Raw genomic sequence first — 25,782 nt, forward strand, 5'->3', positions numbered from 1 at the left:
TCTCAAATTTAAACACACACACACACACACACACACACACACACACACACACCTGTGAAGCTTGTTAAAATGCAGATTTCCCCGTTAACCCCAAGATGGTTGGATCCATTTGTTCAGGGTGGACTTGGCCGCCTGCATTTTCAGCCAGTCTCTGCTTTTCCCTCTCATCGTCCCCCCACCCCAGACGATTCTGAGGCAATGGTCCATGGACCACCCTGTGAGAAGACATTGTCCTGTTGAGCTGGGAGCACATTATTTGCTTTTTCTGCCTGGGGCTTCAGTGTCATCAGAATGTAGACCATCTGGGTTGAGTGGGTTTTACTCTTTCCCTAGACTTAAATTCTCATCTCACTTGGTTGCCTGTGCCCCCACCCAGACCATCTGAACCAGAATCTCTGGGGAGTGGGACCCAGGAACATCATATTTTAAGATTCCCCAGCTGACTGTAAAATGCAGTCAGAGTTGAGATCCACTGAGACTCCAGTGGTAGAATTGAAGAAACTCATGGTTAATGTCTGAGGCAACGCTTCCCCAACCTGTCCCCTCATCAGAGCTACCTGGGGAATCTCTTTTGCCTGGTTTTGGACATACAGCCTCAGCCTTACCCCTGGATCATGGAACTTGTGCTGTGGCCTGGGATTCATATTCTTCAAAATCCCCCCAGGAGATTGGGTCCTGTGATCATGCAAATTCGGGAACCATTGCCTTAAGGGTAGGTAGGGCTCTGGCATGGTTGAGCCCTGCATTTATTCCTGTATTTTTAGCTGCAGATCTACAGATATGTTAACAAATACTATTTGATGATAAAGTTGTCATGCTCTGCAGCCCCGAGGCCTCTTGGGTCAGAGGCCACAATGAAGAGTCTTAACACTGTCAACCATCTGTTGCCTGTTTCAGGTTTGGAATTCCCTTGGGGACCTAAACCCTTCAGGGAAGTCATTGCAGGGCCCTTGCTTAGAAATAATGGGCAGTCCCTGGAGAGCAGCAGCCTGGAGGGGTCTCACGTGGGAGTCTATTTCTCCGCACACTGGGTGAGTGTTTGGTCCTTCTTTAGCCCAGATGAAAGGAAGCAGTAGTGTCACCACCAAGACCAGTTGTGATTAGCTTCTGGAGGTGGGACTGCTCTGGCATAATTTCCTGGCATCCTTCCTTTCTCCCGTGCCCAGCGCATTGTTAGCATGCAATAAGTGCTTGTTGTTATGAATGATAATAGCAGCAAGAAATGACTTCTTTTGACTGGCCTAAAAGGGTAGCTCTCCTAACCCATTCAATGGTCCCCGAGGGGTTCCTTTAACTGCTGCCTGGTGGCACGCTGGAAGGGGTGGGGTGGAGCCTGTGCTGGATGCTCACCATTACGAGAGGCATGTTTGTCCCTGCCTCTCTTATAAACCAGGTTTGGTCATCCCAGTCCTCCTTGGGTCTTGCTTACCTGGCCCCTGATGGCACGTGGTTGGGAAACGGGATGTTGAAGGTGCAACGTCGTCACGCTGCAGGATCCCACTCTTGTCTTTCAGTGTCCACCCTGCCGAAGCCTCACCCGAGTCCTGGTGGAATCCTACCGGAAGATCAAGGAGGCAGGCCAGAAATTTGAGATCATCTTTGTTAGTGCAGACAGGTAATGTGTGCCCGGGCAGGTGGCAGCGCAGTTTCTCCTTTCTGCAGGTAGTTGGTTAACATGCATTTCTCTCGCCTTACACTTCTCACATCTTCAGTGTAGAGCTTGGAGGTAGGGATTGGGGAAGACGTATCTGGGATTACTGGCAGATGGACAGGTGCATTTCACAGTTACTCTTGGAATTGTCTGAAGGGAAGCCGAGAAAATCTTGTTCTTGCTGTACATATGGGGGCATGTCCCAATTCAGGCCTGGGTCATTTGAGATTAGGATGTATTTTTTGATTGGTTCAACGTTTTAGATCGTGGTGAAAGGATATGGAGGGGGAAGGATGGAAAGAAAAGAGCCAGAGACTAATGGAATGCGATGCCTCCCTTATGGCTGTGCAGTCATTTCTCATGTAGTCTAGGAGCTATCATAAACGCCAGAAGGGCAGACCTTCTTCCTGGAGTACATCAGGTCCTTTTAGCCCCAGTTTCCTTTGCTTCTTGCCCTTTCACTAGCTTTACTCATTAATGACCTTCCTTCATCACAAAACTCCAGCCCCAGTTCAGACCGAGCCACCAGGCACTCCTGCCTTTTAAGTTCCTGTCCTCAGAAGGCTCTCTGAGATGCCAAAACACCGAGAGCGTGTCGCGCCTTATCACATCCTTGACATCTGCGCCATTTCATGCTCAGTTTATTGGCCGGTGGTCCCACCTGCTGTTACACAGCTCCCCATCTCCATGCCTGTGAGTGGGGGGGGGCTAGTTTGAGGGCCGGCCAGGTGGAGTCATCATTTTTTTTTTAATTGGGGACAGGGAACAGTGTTGGGGAATTGGAGAAGGGGAACAGCCAACTTGTCCTTCAGTCTTCGTTGTGGAGGGTGCAGCTAGCTCAGCTCCCAAGTCCAGACTCCACCCGGCCGCCCGCTGGCAGCTCGCGGTTGATCAGCTCAAGGAACCGTGTTTAATCTTAGTTGCGGGGGTGGGGGTGGGGTGGGGGGAGTGTGTGTGGGGGTGTAGCCCACCATCCCATGTGGGAGTCGAACTGGCAACCTTGTTGTTAGAAGCACATGCCCTCACCAGCTGAGCCATCCTGCCACCTGTTGGCAGCTCAGCTTGGGCACAGCTCACTGGCCCATGTGGGAATCAAACTAGTGACCCTGTTACTCAGAGCTCGCACTCTTAACCAGCTGAGCCACTCAGCTGGCCCGAGTCATTTTTTTAAAGTTTTCAAAAATACCGACTGCATGGAAGTATGATTTACATACAATAAAATACATACATTTTAGGTATATAGTTCAGTGAATTTCGACAAGTGGATATACCTATGTAAGCAACGCAATTAAGATCTACTATAGAACATTTCCATCACTCCAAAGACTCCCTCATCCCTGTCCTCAGTCAGTCCTCACCCCAAACCCCAGCTCCAGGGGATCCCTGATCTGCTTTCTATCACTTGATTCTATTTGTCATTCCTGGAATTTTTTCTGTGTGGAACCATAGTGTTTCTGCTTGATTAAAAGTGTGGTCCAGTAGACACCACTGTTACATGCACAAAATAGAGGTGCCACTAGGGAATGCGATGTCTGAACATCTAGGTTTCTTATGAAAGTAAGACCCATTGGTCTTGACAGATGAAAAATTGGGCATGAGTTGAGCTGGTAGGATTCAGGGGAGCAGGCCTTCGAAATGGCATCCCCATGTTGGGTGGATGCCAGAATGGGGGAGTAACCCCTCCTGTGTTACTAGCCTGGTGTCTGAGATCACAATGATTAGAAGCCCCAGCACCTGGACAGCCCTGGGCACAGCGTGGTAGAAGGTGGGGAGTGCCCAGTGGAGGTGCATCTGGGGGTAACAGAGCCTTGTTTCCGTGTGTGTCTCTGTAGGTCAGAGGATTCGTTCAAACAGTACTTCAGCGAGATGCCCTGGCTCGCTGTCCCCTACACCGACGAGGCCCGGCGGTCGCGCCTCAACCGCCTGTATGGAATCCAAGGTAGGCATTCCCGACTCCAGGGGACTCGCTGGGAACCTGCCCGTCGGGGCTCGCAGGGAACCTGCCCGTCGGGGCTCACCACGTCTTCAGCTTTCCTTTTAGAGGGAAAAGAACATCTTTATTTCCGTAACTATTCACTTTCTCTACCATATTAAAAATCACACACGGTGAATTTTATGGTATGTCCATTGTACCTTGTTGAAGCTGTTTTTGAAGCACAGTACTTGTCCAGGTGAGATAGTTGCTTGTTGCCGCCTGGCCTAGTGGGTTCTGATGTGGTTGAGCCACGGATTACACACTCCCCAGTGACTCTGCCAAAACCTTATCCCCAGGGTTTTACTGTCCAACTGACCTGAGAGTGATCTTTGGTTCCATCATTCAGACCCTTGGAGCCTCGGTTTCCTCATCTGCAAAACGAGCATGATAAATCTCTGCCACAAAGCATTCCTGCGGGCATTAATAGGATAAGGTACATCAGGCACTTCTCATGGTTCCTGAAGCAAGGACTGAGTGGGTATTACCTTTTAGGTGAGAAATTTGATGTCCCGAGAGTGTTGAAAACCAGGACTTGGAGTACTAATCATGGTGTTTTGTTCAGAAATCATGATTATTAGTGAGACAGACTGTTTTTGTTCTTTATTGTGTGAATACTCCTTCCAGCTTTCACCCAGCTAGGTGCTTTCTTGGTGAAGCCCTTAGCTGGCCTGTTAAGTGTTAAGCTCATTTCCTTGGTAGCAGTCGTATCAGATGCTGGTCAGCCCTAGACAGACACGACTAATATTTGAGTTCTCAGTGCCCCTTGTGTTTTACAGAGTGAAAAAAATGGCAAATTAAGATATTTACCCACAAATTCCACAGCTTATGGGGGAACGCATGAGATTCTTGAACCTTTTTCTTCACCATTTACAGTAACCATATGGCTTTGTTTAGAGCTACTAAAGTTTCAAAATATTAATATTTAATTTTAAATCAGTGCTTCTCAGTTTGCAAGGTGCCTAAGAATCGCCTGGGGATCTGGGGAAAGTGCAGATTCTGAATCCATGGGCCCGAGGGTGGGGCCGAGATCCCACATTTCCAGCAAGCCCCCAGGTCAGATGCCAAAGCTGTTGGTCCAGGGACCACACCTGGGGTAGTAACAGTCTAGGTCTGTTAATTTTTAGAGAGCGTTGGTGCCTCATGCCTCCTATTAATACAAAAGGTGAAGGCAGTTCCTTTGCCAAACAGAAGTCACGGGACATGACATGGTTTACAGACCCAGAAGGAAAGGGACCAAGTTGGGTGACTTAAAGGAGATGTCACAGGCTTCCTTCCTTCCTTCCTTCCTTCCTTCCTTCCTTCCTTCCTTCCTTCCTTCCTTCCCTCCCTCCCTCCCTCCCTCCCTCTGCCAGCAGAGAGACTTAAACCATGTGTGCCTTGGGGTACGAACGGAGGGTTGAATTGTCACTTCATGGGGATAAGTAAAACTTCATGTCTTTTGATTCATTTATTCATTCACTCAATGAATGTTTGCTGAGGGCTGACCCCACTACTGCTGAGTCACTGTGAGCAAGTTACTTAACCTCTCTTGTATCAGTAAAATGGGGACGTTTCAGTGTTGGGCACAGAGTAGGCACTTAATAAAGAGTTAACTAACTCAGAAAAAAAGGGGGAAATTTTGATTTTACAACCTAGAAAAGATAAACCTTTGGATGTCAACAAGCTTTAACAAAGGTGACCAACAATATTAATAACATATATTGCAAAGAATCAATATCCTTTATAGAAAAAGAGCTCTTCCCAGATACCAGTCCAGAAGAGAGAAAATTTAGACAACAGAGCTATGAAGTAAGCAGTTCACCTGTTGCATAGTCAGGATGGATATGAAAAATATTCAGCATCATTTATTTTCATGAATTACAGGTGAAAACACTGGATTTGTATCTATCACATTTGCAAAGAACTTCCACCCTTCCTCCCTCATCCTGAAAAAAAAAAAAAGATAACCCCCAGTGTAGGAAAGAGAGCAGACTGCTAGTAGGAACGTAAGTCAGGACAACTTTTCAGAAGAGCAATTGGCAATATACATCATAGGCCCTAAAAAATCTATAAGACCTTTAATTTAAAAATCCCACTTGTAGGAATTGGTGCTTGCAAAATGATCCTAGAATGCACAGCAAAGGCTGAACTTCCCTAGAGCAGGTGGTGGATTTGGGGTTTTTGGTTTTTCTCTTTCATCTTTTATACACTTTGAATTTCATTAGAGCTCACAATTCTTTCTTTGCTTTAGTCCCTAGAAAACCTAGAGGTGAATTTGTAATCACCTTTAGCAGTTTTGCAAAACCATTTCTATGTGTGCCCTTGACCCTAGCTTCATTTTCTCTTTCTTCCTTGTTTTCCCTCCAGGGGGATGTTTTTATCTGTTTTTGTTGGATTAGATCATGCACTTTTTAAACCACCATCAATCCTTTTTGGGAAAAAGATGGAGTAGATTTGAATGCATAAGATTCTATTTCTCGAGCTCCAACCAGCCACCGGTACTCTGTCCTGAGCTTGGTGAGACATAAGAAACCAGAAAGGTGGCCCCGTGCTGCCCTTGAGTGGACAAGACGAGATTTACATTGGGAAATAACTAAAAAGCGGCGTAGGCCCGTGTAAAAAGTGCTGGTCAAGTAAGTGCCATTTTGTACAGGAGCTTAGAAGACTGACAGGTGTCCCCGAGAGTGGAGCAGGGTCTGGGCCTCACTCAGCCACCCGCCTCAGTCAGGAGGCCTCTCCACATTTCCAAGCGTGTATCATTAATGGGGCAGAATCTCTTCCTCTCCAAGATAGGGAGTGGAGTTGTGGGGTTCAGCATGGTGCAGGCATTGCTGGTGGTCCAGCTTAGGCCATGGCATCACCTGACACTAAAAAATCACCCAAGGACGATCTAGATACACTGCACAGCCAGTTTGAGGGCGGCAGTCTGTGCCCTCCCTGTGCTCTATGAGGTGCTTCTGAGGACCCTTTGGGGTGGGGGTGAGGCACAGACCAGCAATCTTATAGGAGAGATTGTGAGTTCTTCGAGATTCAACACAAGTTTTGGACATCCACTAAGGCTGGACGGTGCCCTTCTGTGGCGTGTTGGCAGGGCACAAAAAAATTAAATCAATCGTTTTGTGTCTGCCTTCAGAAAGCAGAGAAGGGAACTCTTCTTTCGGATTCTCCAGTTGTCAACATGTAAATATTACAGACGGCGGCGCCGTGGTTGTTAGGTGTGGTCCAGGCAGCCAGAAATTGGGTGACCACAACTGAGGAGGAAGAGAATGGAGAGTTCTCAGAGACACATTCATGTGGCACAATCTCGTAAGGCACTGGCCGTGTGGGGATGAGAAGTACAGATGAGGAGCTCTCATTTGAGAATCAGAAAGCTGATGTGGAGAGGCTCCGAGCCCAGGCAAGTGGCAGCCAGCCAGCCATGCCACAGTAAAAGAATGTGAGAGATTCATGTGGAACCCAGCTCCGGCCAGTGAGCATCCGCTGCAGCCCAGCCCTGCACCTGGCTCGTCCTGCTGCTGCTCGGCAGTGGCTGTGTGGCGTACACTCCCCTGCCATCTGTTCCAGTCTCTCTTCAGCTTGGACCTGTCTGCTTTCCCAGCTGCGCACCTCCTGCATCCTCGCTCTCGGGTTTACAGTCTTTGGCGCAGTGTTTTATGCCGACTGCTCCTTGATCGCTGATCTCTTGGGCTAAGTCTTAGGACTCATTCCTGCAAGCATCCTGTCAGACATTGCCTACTGACCTTGATCTGTCTGCCTGTGGCCCTGTCACATCAGAGATGCACTAAAGCACGGTGAAATATGACTGTAGAAGAGCAACACAGCATCTTTATCAAGGTAGCATTTAATGAAGGGACCACACAATGGAATAATCCGAGTTCAGGGCAGACTTGCTTGGAGCTGTTGAGCCAGGAAGGCTTCCTAGAGGAGGTGGCTAGGGAACAAAGCCTTACAGAATGGATGGCATTTAGATAGGAGGTTTGGGTCATTCCAGGGCAAAAGCCATACTAGGACGCCCATGGTGTACTATAGGGCAGAGTGGGCAATAAGGCTGGTGATGCCACAGTGTAGAGGGACTTAAATGCCGTACTGAGGTCCTTAGCTTTGACTTTGGACTTTTGGAGCCTTTTGAAAATTTTGATTTAGGGGAGATCAATGCAATAGTGACATTTAAGCTACACTGGAAGAGAAATCCCAGAGGCAGGTTATTCACTGATACTTCTTTTCTTTTTAATTTAGGTAAACTTGGTATATAACATGATATTAGTTTCAGGTGTACAACATAATGATTTTATACTTGTATACAGTACAAAATGATCACCACAATAAGTCTAATTATCATCCATCACCATACAATTTACCCCCTTTACCTATTTTGCCCACTCCAACCCCCTTCCCCTCTGATAACCACCAATCTGTTCTCTGTATCTATGAGTTTCATTTTATTTTGTTTTTTAGATTCCACATATAAGTGAAATCATTTGGTATTTGTCTTTCTCTGTTTGAATTGTTTCACTTAACATGTTGCCCTCAGGGTCTATCCATGTTGTTGAAATGGCAAGATTTCTTTATTTTTTATGGCTGAGTGGTATTCCTTTGTGTGTGTGCATGCGCTCATATATCACATCTTTTTTATCCATTCATCCATCAGTGGACACTTAGATTGTTTTCATATCTTCGCTATTGTAAATAATGCTGTAATGAACGTAGGGGTTCATATACATTTTTGAATTAATGTTTTCATTTTCTTCAAATAAATACCCATAAGTGGAATAGCTGGATAATACTTATATGGTAGTTCTTTTTTTTTTAAGGAACATCCATACTGTTTTTTCATAGTGGCTGCACCAATTTACATTCTCATTAACAGTGTGTGAGGGTTCCCTTCTCCACAGCCTTGTGAACACTTGTTGTTTCTTGTCTTATTGATGATAGCCATTCTCTCAGGTGTGCAGTGATATCTCATTGTGGTTTTGATTTGCATTTCCCTGATGACTAATGATGTTGAACATCTTTTTATGTGCCTGTTGGCTATTTGTATGTCTTCTTTGGAAAAATGCCTATTTAGATCTTCTGCTCATTTTAAAATCAGATTGTGTTTTTGCTATTGAGTTGTTTGAGTTCTTTATATATTTAAATATGATTTGCAAAATAGTTTCTCCCATTCAGTAGGGTGCCTTTTCATTTTGTTGATGGTTTTCTTTGCTATGAAAAAACTTTTTAGTTTGATGTAGTCCCACTTGTTTTTGCTTTTGGGGTCAGATCCAAAAATTCAACGCCAAGACCGATGTCAGGGAGCTCACTGCCTATGTTTTCTTCTAGGAGTTTTATGGTTTCAGGTCTTACATTCAAGTCTTCAATCCATTTTGAGTTAATTTTTGTATATAGTGTAAGATAGTGGTCTAGTTTCATTCTTTCACATGTGGCTGTCCAGTTTTCTTATCATCATTTGTTCTGCCTTTGTTCTTCTAAGGTCTTGCTCTTGCCTCTCATTTTTCCTCGCCTCTGTGTCTGTCTGTATTTATTTATTTTTTAAAAGGTTTTATTGGGGAATTGGGGGAGGGGAACAGCATTGGGGAATCGGGGAAGGGGAACAGAGAAGTTGCTGTCCTTTTGTTCTTCAGTCTAGTTGTGGAGGACGTTGCTTCACTGGCCCATGTTGGTATTATCATTGCATTCTTCCCGGGTGAGGCAGTCGCTTGCCGGCCATTGGGACTGCCGCTCACAGCAGCTCAAGGCAGCTCGCGAAAGCACACGCCCGCTGCCAGCCAGCCCCACTGCAGCCTACGCCGTTGCTGGCAACTCACGGCAGCCCAGCTCCAGGTTGAGCTGTTGTTCGCCATCTTAGCTGTAGAGGGCACAGTGTCACTGGCTCTCATGTGGGATCTGAACTGGGCCCTGCTGCTCAGAGTTGGTGTCCCAAACCAACTCTTAACCAACATGCTACTCGGCCGGCCCCTCCCACACTTTTGACAGGCTATAAATCAGTGTTCCTATGACTCCCCTCCTCCAGTAATTTGCTAGAACAGCTCACAGAATTCAGGAAAACATTTTACTTACTATTGCTGGTTTATTATAAAGGATACGACTCAGGAACAGCCAAATGGAAGAAATGCATAGGGCAAGGTTTGTAGGAAGGGACACGGAGCTTCCATGCCCTCTCCAGGCGCACCATCCTCCCAGCCAACCTCCATGGAACCAACACCAGCCTGGAAGCTCTCTGAACCCATCACTTAGTGGTTTTTATGGAGGTTTCATTATGTAGGCATGATTGGTTAAATCATTGGCCATTGGTCATTAAGTCAACCTCCAGCTCTTCTCCCTTCCCCGGAGGTCGGAGGTCGAGGTCAAGAGGGTGGAGCTGAATGTTCCCACCTTCGAATCATGGCTTTCTGTCAACCAGCCCCCATGACGAAGCTGTTTAGGGGCTCCCAGCCACTGTCATCTCATTAACATACAGAAAAACACTCAACATTCCAGATTCCAAGGGTCTTAGAAGCTTTTGTGCCAGGACCTGGGACTAAGACCAAATATAACAAAAGATAGTCCTATAATCCCTATCGTTCAGGAAATTATAAGGGTTTTAGGAGCTCTGTGCAAGGAACTGGGGCTGAAGACCAAATACTTACTTCTTATTATGGTATCACAATATACACACACTCATACCATATGCCATACACACAGCCTACACATACACACACACACCACACATACACACACCATACACCCCCCCACACACACACACGCACACACACATATTGCACACACATACTACACACAGAGAGAGTCAGTGGGGGTTCCACTATTCTGAGTGTCTGGCCTTCAGCACATCCTACAGGACTGCCTCTGGGAGCTCATGCTCCCTGTTTGAGTTTGTATGTCCTGGGCTCTGACTCCGCTTTCTGTCTCCCCTGATGCATTTTAATGAAGGTGCTTTCACAGAGCAGCACTAGGTGCATCCCCCCACCCCACCCAAGGTGAGCCACCCCCACCTGCCCTTCCTCTGTGCCTTACAGTAAGCAAGTCATTTGATCTGGCAGTCACTTTGTGGGGGGTTTTTTTTTAGTTTTTTTTTTTTTTTTTTAGTTTCAGGTGTACAAAACAATGAATATACTTTGTGTATTAAGGCACGGGAGGGCAGAGCTCTTGTGTTATCCTGACAGGCGCCGGTGAAAATGGGCAATGAAAACAGAACATGGACCCCTCCGATCACATCTTGGGAGCTGGGCTTAGAGCGTGGCTGGATTCCAGGTGTCACCCAGCACACTGAAGGAGGTGTTACATAAAACGCCCAGTTTGTTGAGGTTTCCCATCCAGCTGTGGTGGGAGAGTCTGGATCTTGAGGCCGTTGCGCCTTAAGTCACCCCTTTTGCAGAGTGGCAGAAGCTGAGGATGAGTTTGCCCCAGACCGGCTGGGCCACAAGTCCTACTGCGGCTGGCAGGCAGGTCCCTGGCTGTTAACCAACAGCCTTCACCCGGCCACCTGAGCACACCAAGGCCCTGCATTGGCCTCCATCCATTTCTTTTGTCTTAGGGGAGTAGCCACATTGCCCTGAGTGGGAGAGCCTCCCCACTCCCAGTGCTTTATGCAGACTGGAATTTGCAGCCCTATAAGCTGTTTAAAAAATGCCTTTCTAAGGAAAGGCTTTAGACACACTTGGCAAAAAGCAAATCCCATTAGCGATTGTCTAACTAATCCTGGCTGTCAGAGAACACTGTGTTCTTTGCAAGAAGGCTCAGAGTCCCTTCTCTTTGGGGTTAGGGGCCTAGTTTGGTTTGTTCCTCTCCCCTCTCCAGCCCCCAACCTTTGGGGAGGGCAGACAGGGCCTAGAGCAGACGTTGGTCGTGCCACCAGATCAGGCACTCTAGGCCTGGTGGCTGGGAGGCAGTGGTGGCAGCACCGTTTACTTTCCCAGGTCCTGTTTATCTTCTGTTTCTCTGTTGCCTGCTTGTTCCTCTTCTGCCTTCTCTTCTTTTCTTTCTTTTTCCGCTTCCTTCCTTGTCCACTTCCCACCTTTCTCCTCTTTTCCCCTCCCTTTGCCCTCTTCCCCACCCCTTTCAAAACATACATTTGAGGCAGATTCTATTTCTTTTATACAGAAGCGAAGCATTTGGAGATTGTAGTTTTCGATCCCTGGAGGGCGAGGGACCATGCTGTGTGTTCCGCAGCCAGCTCTCAGTAGTAAAAGGGCTGGTGCAGCGGACCTGGAGCTCGTCTGCAGACCTGGAGGGGAGCTGGCTCCATGGGCCGAGGCTGGAGGCCACCTCAGGACCCACTGAGCAGCTTCCATGTTCTGTTTTGTTTGTCTTGTTTTATTCTGAGAACATAAAAAAAGAAAAAACCAGGAAAGGACAAAGAGTAATGGAACAAACACCCACCTAGAACTGACATTTTTTGCTTCAGGTATTTAAAATAAAAACGATTGGGAGCATTAATACAGACAAAGGTGGGGTTCCTTTCACTCCCCTGTAGCGCCTTTCTCCTTCCTTCTCCCCTAGGGAGAAACACTACCATATATTTAATGTGTTTCTTTGTAATCTGTTTTCATCTTTTAACGGCATATATATGAATCCATGAATAATATATGGTCGTGCTGGGTATGTATTTTTGAAGCATACTTAAATGAGGACATGCCCTAATATCATTCTGCAACTCTGCTTTTCTCGTTAAAGGTTTTCAAGATTTCTTCCTGTTGATACTTATATCTGGTTCATTTCTTTCTTTCTTTTTTTTTTTTAAACTTTATTGGGGAACAATGTGTTTTTTCCAGGACCCATCAGCTCTAAGTCAAGTCGTTGTCCTTCAGTCTTAGTTGTGGAGGGCGCAGCTCAGCTCCAAGTCCAGTTGCTGCTTTCAATCTTAGTTGCAGGGAGGCGCAGCCCACCATCTCATGTGAGAATCGAACTGGCAACCTTGTTAAGAGCACGCACTCTTACCAACTGAGGCACCTGGCCGCCCCTGGTTTATTCCTTTTCAGTGCCGAGAAGTGTTTCATATTGTGACTGTACTACGGTTTATGAACCTGCCCCACTGTTGATGGACACTTGGTTGTTTCTGTTTTTTCTGTGTTATAGGAACATCGCCGTAAATGTCTTCCTGCCTGTCTCCTGAGGCAGGCACGTGCCTCAGCAGATTTTGGGTCTGCTGGTCAAGTTCAAGTAGGCCCAGACTAACCCTTTTGGCCTCCCTTGGGTTTCTCTGAGTTTCACCACAAAGACCAGCTGACTTCTTCTTCTCCTTAGCTCTCTAAGCAAAGGAAAGTCTTGGGGGAACTGGGAGGGATAGAAGAGGGATCTGGTGAACGGAAGAAGCCCAGGCATGGTTTGTATTATCATCCCCACCCCACCCCTACTGCCTTTTGGTTCATGTTTGGTTTTTATTCTGTGTTAATATATATATCATAATACCGTTTAAGAAAACTCAGACATATCTATCTCACCCCCATTCCTGCCTCATTAGCACAACTGTTTTCACTTTTCTGAGTCCCTTTTGGTCTTTGTCCACACACGTACATGCTTACCCATAGTTGTAATTATGCACATAGCATTGCATATTCTGTGTTTTCTATTTAACAATACATTACAGACATTTTCCATCTTGCCACAGTCTTTATAACGACCCTTTCCGTGGCCGCATGACATTTGGCCATGCCAGTGTGCCCTGACCGGCTCTTCCTGCCCTAGGGTCTGCTTTTCCTCCCGTTTCTCTTCCCTGACTCCCAGCGGCCTGAGAGGGATTACTCCCAGCACCCTCAGATCATGTTGTCATCTAGAAGCTGAGAAAGAAGGCTCTCTGGGGTTACAACCCTGCCCAGCTTCTCTGCCCCAAACCCCACCACCACTGCCACCTCTTTTAAAACTGCCTCTTTCATTGGCAGTAGAAAAGCAACCAAGCTAAACTGTGCAGCCGTCTCAGTCCACATGGCTTGGAGATTGTTTTAAATATGCACAAAGAGGCTCCTTCCAGGAGGAGGCAGTTTGGAGTGGGCTTCTTGGGCCTTGTTCTTTCTTCTCTAGGTTCGGAGGGAGATGGTCAAGGGGGAGCCTTAGGCACTGCTTGTGGTCCAGCACAGCTTCCCAGGCTGTGAGGATTGGGGCAGAAGCCCTCTCTAGGAGGGTAGAGTATATGTTCTTTGCCCCAAAGTTAAGCTTGGGATGGTACAAGTAAAAGAACGGCAGCTCCAGGCTTGGCAGACATCACACTGTTACTGGAACCCTTACTGCGGTGCTGCCATTGTCTCTGTATTCTGTTTTCTTTAGCTGACTTCCTCCCGCAGGCATCGGGGTTTCTGTTTATCCCACTAGAGCAAGGCACCAGTCTTTTGTGCCTCTGCCTTCTCAGGAGCCACATAGTCAACTCAGAGATGATTAAAAAAATAATGATGAACTTATTTATTAACAAGACCTAATATTTATGGAGTACTTACTATATACCAGATACTCTGCTAAAAAGCACTTTATACTTGTCATCTTTTTTATTGCTCATAACAACCAAATAAGATAGTTTTTATGTGAACTGTCACTGGCCCCATTTTGATGGCTGGGGAAGTGAGAAGTTACGCGACTTGCCTGGGTTGTCCTTAGAATTCTAAATGTAGCTTTCCCCCCCTAACCATCCCAGCCATCCCAGCTGGGAAATGGTAAATTTAAGCGAAGCAGAGATGAGCTGCTCCTTTTCATTCCCTCCAGAGGAGCCCCTTGCTGTGTGGAAGTTATTTCGTGTAAAGGCATCGATTAGAAATTTTCCATTCCCTTTAAGTTGTTTCCCATTAGCGGCTTTGCCCTCTTTTCTGCTTAGAAGTGTCTGCTTCAGGGAGCCCGCTTTCAGGGAGGCGGAGCAGGGAATGCATGATGGGCGAGGAAAGGAAAGAGGTGATTGTAGTCTCAGCCTCCTTCCCCACAGCCTTGGAGAGGAGGAGAAACAGGAGGTGGGTGGGGCAGATGCTAGAGCCTACCTGTGCCCTGGTCACCACAGTTCCCAACCCAGGTGCCGAGAGCCCCCACCAGGGGTGGCCCAGTAGGAAGAGCAGCAGCTTTTAGAACAGGAGGAACCCAGCTTGGGCCACTTATAGCTGGATGTCCTGGGGTGGGTAAGTTGACCTGTAAAAGGAGGATGACCGTAGTTCCTGTAGCCATCTGTTACAAGGATTGGGGACTGAGTTGGATGGTGTCTGTCGTGCCTTGCACAGAGCAGATGCCCTAGAGAGGCGAGCTTCCCATCTCTCCCCTGCTCGTTCGTCCCTGGAGGAAAGCAAGCACTTAGGGCTCTTGGGCCAAGCTAACCAAGATCTGGTAATGGGAAGGGGGCCTGGGGCGATGCATATAGATTCTTTTCCCATCCATGTGCCAGAAATGGGCTCCTCTGGGTTGTAGTCTGACTATGGCTATTTTACCAAGTTGCTTTCTGTTTATGTACCACTGTCACATGCACTTTGTTATCCTGGGCTCTCAGACATGGGCTTTGGTGCTCAAAGCACCAAAAACAAGCAAGGGCTGCCTTCCCATAGTCATGGGGAAGGGGTGGGGAGACCCACAGCCCCGGGGAGCTGCTCCATGGTGGAATCAGCTGAGGACTCCTCAGCAGCCAGCTGGGAGCTCCAGATCCTTTCCCTGCCCTCCTGGTCCCCACAGGCATGGATTCGATAGAGGCTGCAGCCATCGCAACCAACAAGGCCCCTTAGAGTAGTCACTTGAAGAAACTGAGGCCCCAAACCCGGAAGTGGGCTTCTTTGCCTTCAGATTTCCCTTTTCCTCCCTTCTGTGTCCTCTGTGCTTGCTTGTCCTCCACAGACCAACTTGGCGTCCTATATCTGGGTTCCAAACGGGCTGGCTGCTGTGTCTAATCATAGCAGTGGGCGGGCCCTGGTTTAACCTAACACTCGTAATTGCCCAATTTCAGAAATGCATTGACTCTGATTAAAGAACTTCGCCAGAGCATTTTTGAGTGGGGCATGGTGGAGGGGAGGCCCTTGTCTGCAGCCAGCTGGCCTGTTGTGGCCCCAGCCCCAGCCTTGGTTAAGGCTGCTGACTCAAAGCCCAGCCCGATTCTCTGGGAAGGGGACACACCTGGTGTGAGCCCCAGGCCTCCATGGGATAATGTGCAGCTGTGAGGATGAGGCTGGAAACATCCAAGTCTTCTGTGCCCTGGAGGCTTAGACAGTGCTGAGTGCATCTTAAATCCCCATGAGAACCGGCTGCGATGTGGTGGGAATGGCTGTTCTCCAGAGCCCATGTCTCCCTGGGCCTGTTCCTTAGTACACCATGCCACTTCTAATAGGTGTGAACATAATGGATTTGTCTATTCCTTTTGAAGACAGGCCCACCACCGCATGCCCACTGCGCCAACCCCGTGGCAGGTTACAAAACACCAGGGCCATATCTTTGGTATCTCAGCATTCCCCCACCCCCCTCCCCGCCATGAGAAGTAAAATGTCACTGGAGTGAATTACCGACTAAATGTTTAAGAATCTATAAATATTAAATTGCTTTGGCTTTCACTGGCCCATGTAAAATTAAAGCCCTGGTCAACTTCAGAGGAGAGGCGGTTGGTTAGTGCAAGGTGGAAGGGAATGGCTGCGGTGCAAGGACCAGTAACCCCAAAGGGGAGGGTCAGGGCTGACTCTGTGAGCTGTGGTTGGTCGGGGTGGCCCAGGCTGGAGGAGAAGCAGCGGGGTGCACAGAACAGGGAGGTAGAAAACCCAAATGCAACTGTAACCCAGGATGGGGTTTCTCTGATTTTTCATTTGAGTCTGTACGGTTGGGGTGCGGGGGTGGGGGGGTGCGGTGAGGTTTCTGTTGCATTTCTTACCCCAGCCCAGGACTCTTAATGTGAGGGCCGCAACATGCTCCCTCCAGGGACTGTCCTGCTCAGAGTCGGTATTGGAACCTCCGCAGGCAGCAGGCTGGAGATTGGGGGTGGGGGCTGCTGGCTTGCTGGAAGCCAGTAGTTCCCTTCCTGTTCTCCCAAGGCCGCCCCTGCTCCAGGGTCCTTGCTGACACCATCTCCCTGTGCTCAGACACCGTCCCCCGTGTGCTCAGACTGGGGGCGGGGAAGGGGGGTGTTCCTCCTGTCTATGTGAGGACTCCCATCACATGGTTGGTCTGTGCATCTGTAACAAGGACACTTGCTGCCTGAGAGCGTATTTTTACACCACCTTGGTTAGGTTTTAGACTCCCAGCAGGTGGGGGTAGCGTCTCCTGGTTCTTTGGGATCTGTTTGGGATCTTCTTTGGGATCATTACTTCTATGTGCCGAGACCCTATGCGAAGTTCTTTAAATGCACAAGTCATGGATCTCACATAGTGGGATAAGATAGGAACTGCAGTACACCCACCATAGAGCAGTAGAGGATATGAGGCCCAGAGAGGTGAAGGGACTTGCACAGGGTTCCACAGGCAGACCCAAGGGAATTCTGAGGCTATTCAGCTGTGGAGCCTGGCTTCCATCCCATGGCTTCCTGACTCTGAATCCTGAGCCTGTATCTTGTCTGGGTCCTGCCGTGAACTGTGGGTGGGAGCTGGCCCTTCCTGCTGGGGCCTGCGGCCAAGCGAGCTCTCTCTTTTTCAGGCATCCCCACCCTCATCGTGCTGGACCCGCAGGGGGAGGTGATCACGCGGCAGGGGCGGGTCGAGGTGCTGAACGACGAGGACTGCAGGGAGTTCCCGTGGCACCCCAAGCCCGTGCTGGAGCTCTCAGACTCCAACGCCGTGCAGCTCAACGAGGGCCCCTGCCTCGTCCTTTTTGTGGGTATGAAGCTCAGTGGGGACCCCAGGGCTGCCAGGACAGGCCAGACTCTCCTGGGGGGAGGGGGGGGGGTCTGTCCCTGCAGCCTCTTTAGGTCACCGAACAAAGCAGAGGCTGGGCTTTTGTCTCTCCCAGCAGCCTTGCTTTTGACCCCAATGATTTATTCATGGCTCTCTCCCTGTGGGAGGTGTTCTCGGAGCTGCTGCTGTGCTTTCTTTCCTCACTGCTCCTGACTGTCAGCTGGGAAGACTAGGTGAGGTCCAGAGATGCCCTGGGGGGTGGGGGGCCTGATGGACAGACAGCATGGTAGGTAGGAGGCGGGGCTGCACGCACAGCAGCTGCAGCGGCTGGGCCCGCTCGGGCCCTGGCTCACCCAGGGCTGCTTCTGCTGGTCACCTGTGTTCGGACCAGCTGCCCCAGGGACTGTTGGAGCTGGACCAGCCTCAGGCGGCATCTCTGTGGCCAAGTGCTCTCCTCAGTCTCCACTGTCTCGCCCATTCTGGGGCTCAGCGTTGGGTCAGGAGGACACAGGAACATTTACTCCCCGCTCCCTGCAGCTCCGTGCGTGGGGTGACCCTGATCCCTTGTACAAACGGAGCACTTGCTGCCCAAGGACACCCTCTGCCTTGGGACTTGTTACTCAGCTCAACTCAAAATAATTTTGGGTACTAGGATCATGGCTGAGATGCCGCCATACCTACCTCACTGAAGGAGGTTAGGGGATATGTGCAACACCCTACCCCCGTTCTCTGAAAGCCTGGTATGGGGATCACTGGGTAGAGGGGAGCCAATATGCAGACTTGGGAGTTTTTAAGCACACTGACTTGCAGTCTGGTCCTGTGCTTAGAGGACAGAGTCCCTCAGAGAGAGACGGCCGTGGGGCTCTCTTGCCTGCTGCAGGCTCCCACACCTTGTCCTGGGGCTTGGGAAACAATTTTGAACGGAGGGACAATTGGGAACCTCACTGGCCATCTGCAGATGTGGAAACAGGGTCCCCGAGAGGCAAAGAGTTCCCGGCATCACAGGACTAATTAGATGTGGGTCTAGAGTGTGTCCCGCAGAGCCTGCATGCTACAGGAATCCGGTGGTGTGGCATTTCTGGGTGAGAGTTATTTGCTGGCACCTATTTCCCCCCCCCCCCCCCCCCCCCCTGCCACTCTTGGGGATGTTTCTCTTGCTCTCAGTTACAGAGTTCAGCAGGAGTGAGGGCCGGCCCCTCCCCGCATGTGACTGCTTTCATACTGCTATTTCACTGGAGGCAAGAGAAACCCCATAGGGGGCTCTGGGGAGCCTGGCTGGGTGGTTTCCATGCCATCAGGTGAGTCTGGCTGCCAGCTGTGCCTCCCCACTGCCAGCAAAGCTGCTGACCAAACCACAGTCCTACCCACCACCACTTCTGCCATTTTCCTTAAGAAATCAGAGATCTGAGGTCGTAGTATCTCATTCTGTGATTGAGAGAAAATCTACCCGGGCCTCTCAGGTCCTGGCTTAGGGGAAACTCAGCTTCCAAGGTGGGTTTGTGAAGAATTCAGTGAAAAGGATCACGTTTACCCCGGGGCATTAGTGCTCCTCCGTGAGGTAGGTTGTTTCTAGGGGACATGGTGCAGGAGGGCGCTGTGCGAACCAGTGAGTACTTGAACCCACCTTCGTGCACCCAGGAGGCGAGACCTGTGTCCCAAGGGAAGCGCCTCCTCCATTCACGGGCTTCCCCGATGCGTTCAAGCCCTGGACCCAGGCACCCCCAGGGGGCACCACTCTTTGACAAACCATTGTGCTTCTTCATGTCTTTCTCTCCCGGTCACAGATTCTGAGGACGATGGGGAGTCGGAGGCGGCCAAGCAGCTGATCCAGCCAATAGCCGAGAAGATCATCGCCAAGTACAAAGCCAAAGAGGAGGAGGCGCCGCTTCTGTTCTTCGTGGCAGGGGAGGTGAGTGCCACTGGGGCCGGTCTGAGGGCCGACTGTTAGAACGCGAGTGATGGGCTTTGGGGGATGTTGGAAGGGGCCGTGGGGTCTGGGGTGATGTTGCTTCTGGGAGCGCCCACAGACAAATGTGGCGTGAAACAGGGTGTCATCATCAGTCATGGAAAACCATTTCCTGCCCCTGCTGCTGCTTCCTTTTTCTGTTGTCTTCACTCAGCAGCCACAGAGCAGCAGGATGCCCTCCTAGGAGACAGCCCCTCATGCCCGTCTCCCACCGAGGCTGCTGGGGAGCGTGACACAAATCGTGACCAGCACTCACTCCCTTGGGGCCAGGTCCACACCAGGCCCTTGACGCTTTGCAGACTTGTCTGCTTGGTTAGTCCCTTTGCACCGGCCTGCAGAGAGGGCTTTTTCCGTTACAGGGATCCTGCTGGGGGCCCCAGCTCCAACCTGCAGGTACCCAGCCAGCCCAGGGAGAGTGCTGAGGTTGGAAACTGCTAACATCCCTATCTCTTTCACCCAACACCTGTCCCTTGAGCTGGGTTAGAGGGCTTTTCACAGGGTGAGAAGGCTGAGCCAGTCAGTTGTGCCACCTTTGCCAGGTAACTGCCTCCCGCAAGGTGTAGGTGCCTCCATCCTGCAGACTCTGGGAATCTCTGCAAGATGGCCATGGTCGGCACAGACCCTCTACCTCGGACCCCACCCCCAGGAGCCATCCTCCACGCATGCTCCACCACCACCCCCTGGCCCCCACAGCCAGGCACTCACCATAAGCTGGTTATTGACAGACACACTTTTAGAAGCCCCCCCTGCCCTCCTTCCACCCATCTGTACCTCCAGTTGGTCAGAGCCCCATGCTCATTTCACACTGTGTTTGGATCCCAGGAGAAGCAGCGGCAGCCAGACACCCTGGACCCCCACCCATTCATCATGTCAATAGCTATTCCTGCTAAGCCCCGCAGGGCCCCTCGCAGGCAGCTGAAATTATCCTGCTTGGCTGTGGGGTGGAGGGAACAAAGCAGGTTCACAGGGCCCTGCCTTGGGGCTACACGAGCCCACTCTACACAAAGCACAAATGGAGGCAGCCCTGAATTTATTAAACTCTAAGCCCTTTCGAATGGCTCTGAGAGAAAAGATGGGTGCAGAGCAGAGAGGGCTAAGCCAGGGCGGGGGTGGGGCCATAGGGCTCCAGTAACTGCTATAGAAATGTGGCTGAAAAGGAGCGTTTGCAGGTTTTCTATATACCAGGCAGCAAGCCAAGTGCTTTTCCTGCACCGTCCTATTTGTCCCCACCTCCCTGGTTGGGGACATAATCATTACATCTTGACAGATGAGGAAAGTGAGGCTCGGAGAGGGTGAGACCACTCTGAGTCTGCTCAGCTGGGCTCTGAATGCTGGCTGGTCCTCCACGCCTCACCTAGCCCCGTGTGAGCTGGTATTAAAAGCATTGTAGAGGGCATGAGACATAGGCTTGGAGAAGTGACTTTCCAAAGTCACACATTAAGCAGGTGGCAGAGAGAGAAGTGAATGGAGGTGGGGATGACTCCAGGAGCAGTGCCCTGCTCCTTTTGTCCTTGTGGTCCAGCTGATGGACGAGCCCAGACCTAGAGGGAAGGATGTCTGGACCAGGAAGTTGGACAGAGGAGCCGGGGTCATCCCCTGCTCCAGTTCCCCGCCGAGCCATCTCGTCCTTTCTGTGCACTTTGCCTGGGCTCTTGGCCTGGACAGCTCTCTTGGTCCACTTCCCTGTCCTCGTGCTCAGAAGCAAGGCAGCATGGAATGGTGGTGGGCATGGGGCGCTGGGACATCAGGCATTGACTGAGCACCTCTGAGCCAGCACTCTGGCCTCTCACGTTCCACCCAGGGCTAAGGGGACCCCTTGTTTGTCTTGATCCTTCTGCTCTGATGGGCAGAAATCTTCCCGTCTGGAGCCTTAATAGACATTAATATTCATCTCCCTGTGGTTTGCTCAGAGGGAGGGGAGGCAGTGGGAATTCGATGTATGGTATCTGCCCAGATGTCTCCCTCTGTCGTGAAGATTGTTTATTAACCAATATGGAGAGACTGAATTGGGGGAACAGTGCCAGAGATGTTGAGTCACCCAGCAATGCTGGAAAGTGCGTGCTGTTTCTGGGGTGGGGAAATAGACAGTCACTAATAATCTTCCTAAGTATTTGGCCTTTGCAAAAGGAATGTTTTTAGTCTCAGAAACCGGTGAGCTGTACATTTCATGCCTCCTGCTCGCCGTCATTTAAGGCCAGGAATACCCCACGCCCTCCCTCTGCAAGGCGACGCATGTCTTTTCATTCAGTTTAGAATACTGCACATTTTATAGTGAGACCACCTCGGGATGAGGATGTAGAGTTCATTTTCTGTTTCCTACCAAACAAAGATTGACAGCGGAAAAGGTAATCTCAAAGGGTTGCTCCCTTACAAATCTTTCTCCTTGTCTTTCTGTGTTTGCCTTTATACTAATAATGCTACATCTGATATTAGGGAAATTCTCCCTCGCTGGGAATATGTAATAAAGTACCAACTTCCTGCTCGGATAAATACAGCGACCCGTGTAAACTTCGGTAGCCCTGTCTCCCAAACTGGCTGTGTGACTCCTACCCCCTGAAACCACAGGGGTGGGGTGGAGTGGGGGGGCAGTTCTGTTTAAAAACAGTCCAGAACTGAAGTCCAGCTTGGCCTCAGGCCACAAAGGATTGAGGTTGATTGAAAAGTAAATAATCAAAGGACATCACATCTTTACAAAGCAGAGGACACAGAAAAGCTGCTTTCTTGCTAACGAAGAGGACTTGCCTGAAGGGTTTTGGTTATGCCTAGAGAACTTTCCGAGCCAGCCTCCACAAGGCAGCGCAGGGTCCACTGCTCCCCATCCTCAGCCCGTTTTCCCTGGAGTGAGGCCCGCTCTTCAGGGTCATGATACAATGGTTCCATTCCCTGCCATCTGGGGAGCCTGGGCCCAGGGGAACTCTATCCTTTCTTGAAAACTTACTGGTTCTCTCCCTTCTGGTGACTTCCAGGATGACATGACTGACTCCCTGCGAGATTACACCAACCTGCCTGAGGCTGCCCCTTTGCTCACCATTCTGGACATGTCAGCCCGGGCCAAGTACGTGATGGACGTGGAGGAGATCACCCCCGCCATTGTGGAGGCCTTTGTGAATGACTTCCTAGCAGAAAAGCTCAAACCAGAGCCCATCTAGAGGGGCTCCGGCCTCATGAGACGTTATTTAAAACTCAGTCTTCTCCTCCTCCTTCTCCCCCTCCTCCCCTCCACCCATGGACTTTTCCAGCGTGTCCTGAATCACACAACCCAAGTGTCCAACCTCTCTGTGGTGCCTTGTTTTCTGCATTAACTCCTCAGCTAGCGCCCTTGGGTGCGCACCCTCTCAGAAGCAGAAGAACCCACCATGTTTGGAGACTCTGCTTGGGACTCACGGGGCGGCAGTAACCCAGCCAGAGCTGGGGCTGCATCGCTCTCTCAGTCACCAGCTCTTGGTGACCGAGTCTTTGCCAGGGTGTTCTTCTGCCAAGTGTGCATGAAGGGACAGTGCATCGGTGCTCTGGCTCTGCCTCTGGTGTCAGCTCTACACACAGAGCCGACACAGCTCAGTGACACAGGTGGGGCAGCGAAAGGGCCGCGGCCTCGTTAAGGCTCAGCTTAGAGCTGCTGGTGAGAACATCCTTTCCTGGGTGACTTGGTCTGTCTTGGTCTGAGGGAGGAACACTAACTTGTCAGTCAGTGCTTGGGCAGGGGCCCTCCAGATCTCAAAGGAAGCTTGTGTTCTTTTCTGGTGAGAACAAGAGGGGCTATGGTAATGAGTCATATAGCAATTGCTTCCTTTGATTGAGCTCCTACCATGGGATAAGAGCTTCTCATTCATTCCTTATCTCTTTCTTCCTTGATCTTGACCTTCTCTAAGTCTCTGTCTTCTCATACAAACAGCCCCTGCTAGCTGGGAATTTTGTTAATAAATTCTCCCCTTTGGACATCTTCCCAGGAAGATGCGCTTGGCCCTGTGTCTTGGAGCAGCACCGCCTCGCCAGCCAGACCTCTGACCCAGCCCAGCTCTGGGCCTGGGGCCGCTGGAGCTCTCCTGATGTGCCTGTGCCTATCTTCGGTTATCCCTGTCATTCTCTTTTCTTTTCAGAGCAGAACTAAAAAGAGACAAGAAATTACCAGAAGCCTAGCTTTTCCCTAAGAACCTGCAGAAAAAGAGCTGCGCCCTAGGGTGGGAGTGAGGGCAGAGGACGCATCAATGAAGAAAGAGTAGGCCTTGGATCCACTCTGCTAGACCCAGGTAGCTTGGCTTCTTATGTGGGCTGAACTGACCACAAAAAGGAAAAGAACATCCATGTTCTAAGGATTTGGGCTGGAGGGCTTTGCCGAGGGACTTGCAGGGTTTTAGCCCATCTCAACCAGGTGTCAGGGTCTTTAAACAATTCCAGGCCTTACCCTTGGCTCCACCTCACAGCACTCTGCCAACCAAACAAGACCATGTCTTTGGGAAAACCCAGCCCCTCAATTAGCTGTAACACCATTGCTCCTTGCCAAATGGGATTGTTGATTTGTAGTTTCAGAGGTACAAAATTAGTTGGTAATTAGACTGTTACTTGATGTCACCAGCCTGAAATGCAATCACCTAGTAAGAAATAAAGCAGGCATCTCTGGATGTTACCAACCAGTTGGCCTTTTCTGTCCTAATAACAAAAATGGTTTTGCTTGTGCTGCTGTGCTCTCTTAGGAGGTGGGTAATGGAGGGGAAAGGGACCTACGAGATCCTTCTGACTTTCATTGGATACCTGGTAGCTACGCGTCAGAATTTTCGAGAACCCTGAGACCTAACATGGTCATCTGTCATGTCCTCCAGAAGCCAGAAAGTTCATTTGGATTAGAAGACCGGAGCTCCCACCGCCATCTCTCCTGATTGACCTTGCCCTTGATGGGGGCAGATTCTCAGATGACAGACATCCTTGTGGACACTCAGTGCTCATTCATTCCCTCCCTACAGGGGAGCAAGTGCTCTGAAGCCTGAGAAGGCCAGGTAGGGAACACAAGGAACCCCACTGGGTTCCCCCGTGAAGAATGGGAATATAGTTGGAGACCCTCAAACCTAGCACGATCACCCTGCCAGTGTCTCCCTTGCAGGGTGGGTTGGATGTGGGGACGAGGTAAGGCTGACCTTGCTTGGAAGATGGGCAGGGTTTCTGTCCGTGCCCTCTATTGTGATGACCTTGGGGGAAGGGAAAGGTGTCTCTCTTAGGAGCTACTGATCATCTGGGGCAGAAGGAACATAATCCAGTGAGGAATCCCTGGAAATCATGGCCAACAGAAAAACTAGGTCGTCTGGGATCTTCCTACAGCCTCACAGGGCTGACTGAACTACCTGCCACTAATGTCAGCTGGATCCTTGACACCAGAATGCCCTGTTTAGAGTGGGTGTGTAGGTTAGTTAAGATCAGCGAGAAGGTTTACTGAAAAGGCGCTGTAGGTTTATGTCATGGCGACTTGAGGAGGAAATGCCAGGGGAGGATCACTTCGCCAGTGCCCGTGAAATATCCTTGTCTCAATAGAACAAAAGATCTTAAAGGTTATTGATGCAGACGAAGTGGGTGGCTTCTTAATTTCCATTAAGCAGCTCCAAAATACCTTAAAATGCTTGTCGCTAATTGGAAGCAGGTTCAAACACCAGCTGTGGTGTATTCAAGGGCTTCCGACAGCAGCTAAGGAAACCATGCCCTCCAGGTTGAGGCAGGGTGGTGGCTGTAAAAATGCCACCCTGGGGTTCCAGGTTTGTGTTCACCACAATGACTTCCAGATCCGATTCTAGCCATTTGCACGTGCGATGAGATTTTTTTTTTTTTTAACCTGTTCGGGATTGGTAGTATTACAGCGAGCAGCTGCCAATGCCAGAGGGCGACTGAATACCAGCTTCCTTTCCAGGAGTGAGGTGGCTGTCTGCTATGCACCCCCTCCCCCAAGTGCGTCCTCGAAATCAATGGCTCTCACTTATCTGAGCACAGGGAGACAGGACTGCTTTCTTGGCATCAGCCAAGCTTTGAGTGGTAATTGTCAGCCAGACTTTGTTTTTTCCTGTTGCCTAATTAAAGACACTGAAAAGCTGTTCTCTCCTCCTGCTGCCTTGTTCTGGGGCAGCAAACTGAATTCTGCAATGATGTAAAGACAAAAGTAGGCTATGGTCCAGGAACAGATCCACCGGATCTAATAAGCTGTTGCATCGTCACCTTTGGGAGAAAACCACATGTGTGTGCATGCACGTGTGGAAACGCCCTACACTTGAATGGTAGCGCTGGGAGGGACCTGAGCGAGTGTCTGGCTCAGGCCCCTCCCGTCACGCAGGCATGGGCGTGCACACACTCTGTGCAGTGTCATTTCCCCTGGCCGGCCTCGGCAGGCCCATGCTCGCCCAACAGGACTGGAACACCACCATAGCACAGGCTGTGAGGAGGCTCAGCCATGGCCTTCTGCAGCTTTGATCTTGGT

At 50.0% G+C, this 25,782-nt stretch overlaps 1 protein-coding gene across 2 annotated transcripts in view; it reads left to right on the forward strand.

Annotated features, from left to right (window-relative positions):
• The window catches only part of NXN (nucleoredoxin), a 158,764-nt gene extending 133,188 nt beyond the window's left edge, over positions 1 to 25,576 (forward strand). The window contains exons 5-10 of one of the 2 annotated variants that reach the window (XM_019650541.1): positions 898 to 1,031; positions 1,515 to 1,615; positions 3,484 to 3,590; positions 17,169 to 17,348; positions 19,150 to 19,274; positions 22,298 to 25,576. In XM_019650541.1, the coding sequence (XP_019506086.1) occupies positions 898 to 1,031; positions 1,515 to 1,615; positions 3,484 to 3,590; positions 17,169 to 17,348; positions 19,150 to 19,274; positions 22,298 to 22,480 (830 nt within the window). In that variant the 3' untranslated portion in view covers positions 22,481 to 25,576. The remainder of the gene's footprint in view (positions 1 to 897; positions 1,032 to 1,514; positions 1,616 to 3,483; positions 3,591 to 17,168; positions 17,349 to 19,149; positions 19,275 to 22,297) is intronic. The other variant, XM_019650540.1, reaches the window with a different exon arrangement.
• The last annotated feature ends 206 nt before the right edge of the window (positions 25,577 to 25,782 follow it).

The sequence above is a fragment of the Hipposideros armiger genome, unplaced genomic scaffold (genome assembly GCF_001890085.2).
Source record: "Hipposideros armiger isolate ML-2016 unplaced genomic scaffold, ASM189008v1 scaffold_141, whole genome shotgun sequence".
Classification (NCBI taxonomy): Eukaryota; Metazoa; Chordata; class Mammalia; order Chiroptera; family Hipposideridae; genus Hipposideros; species Hipposideros armiger.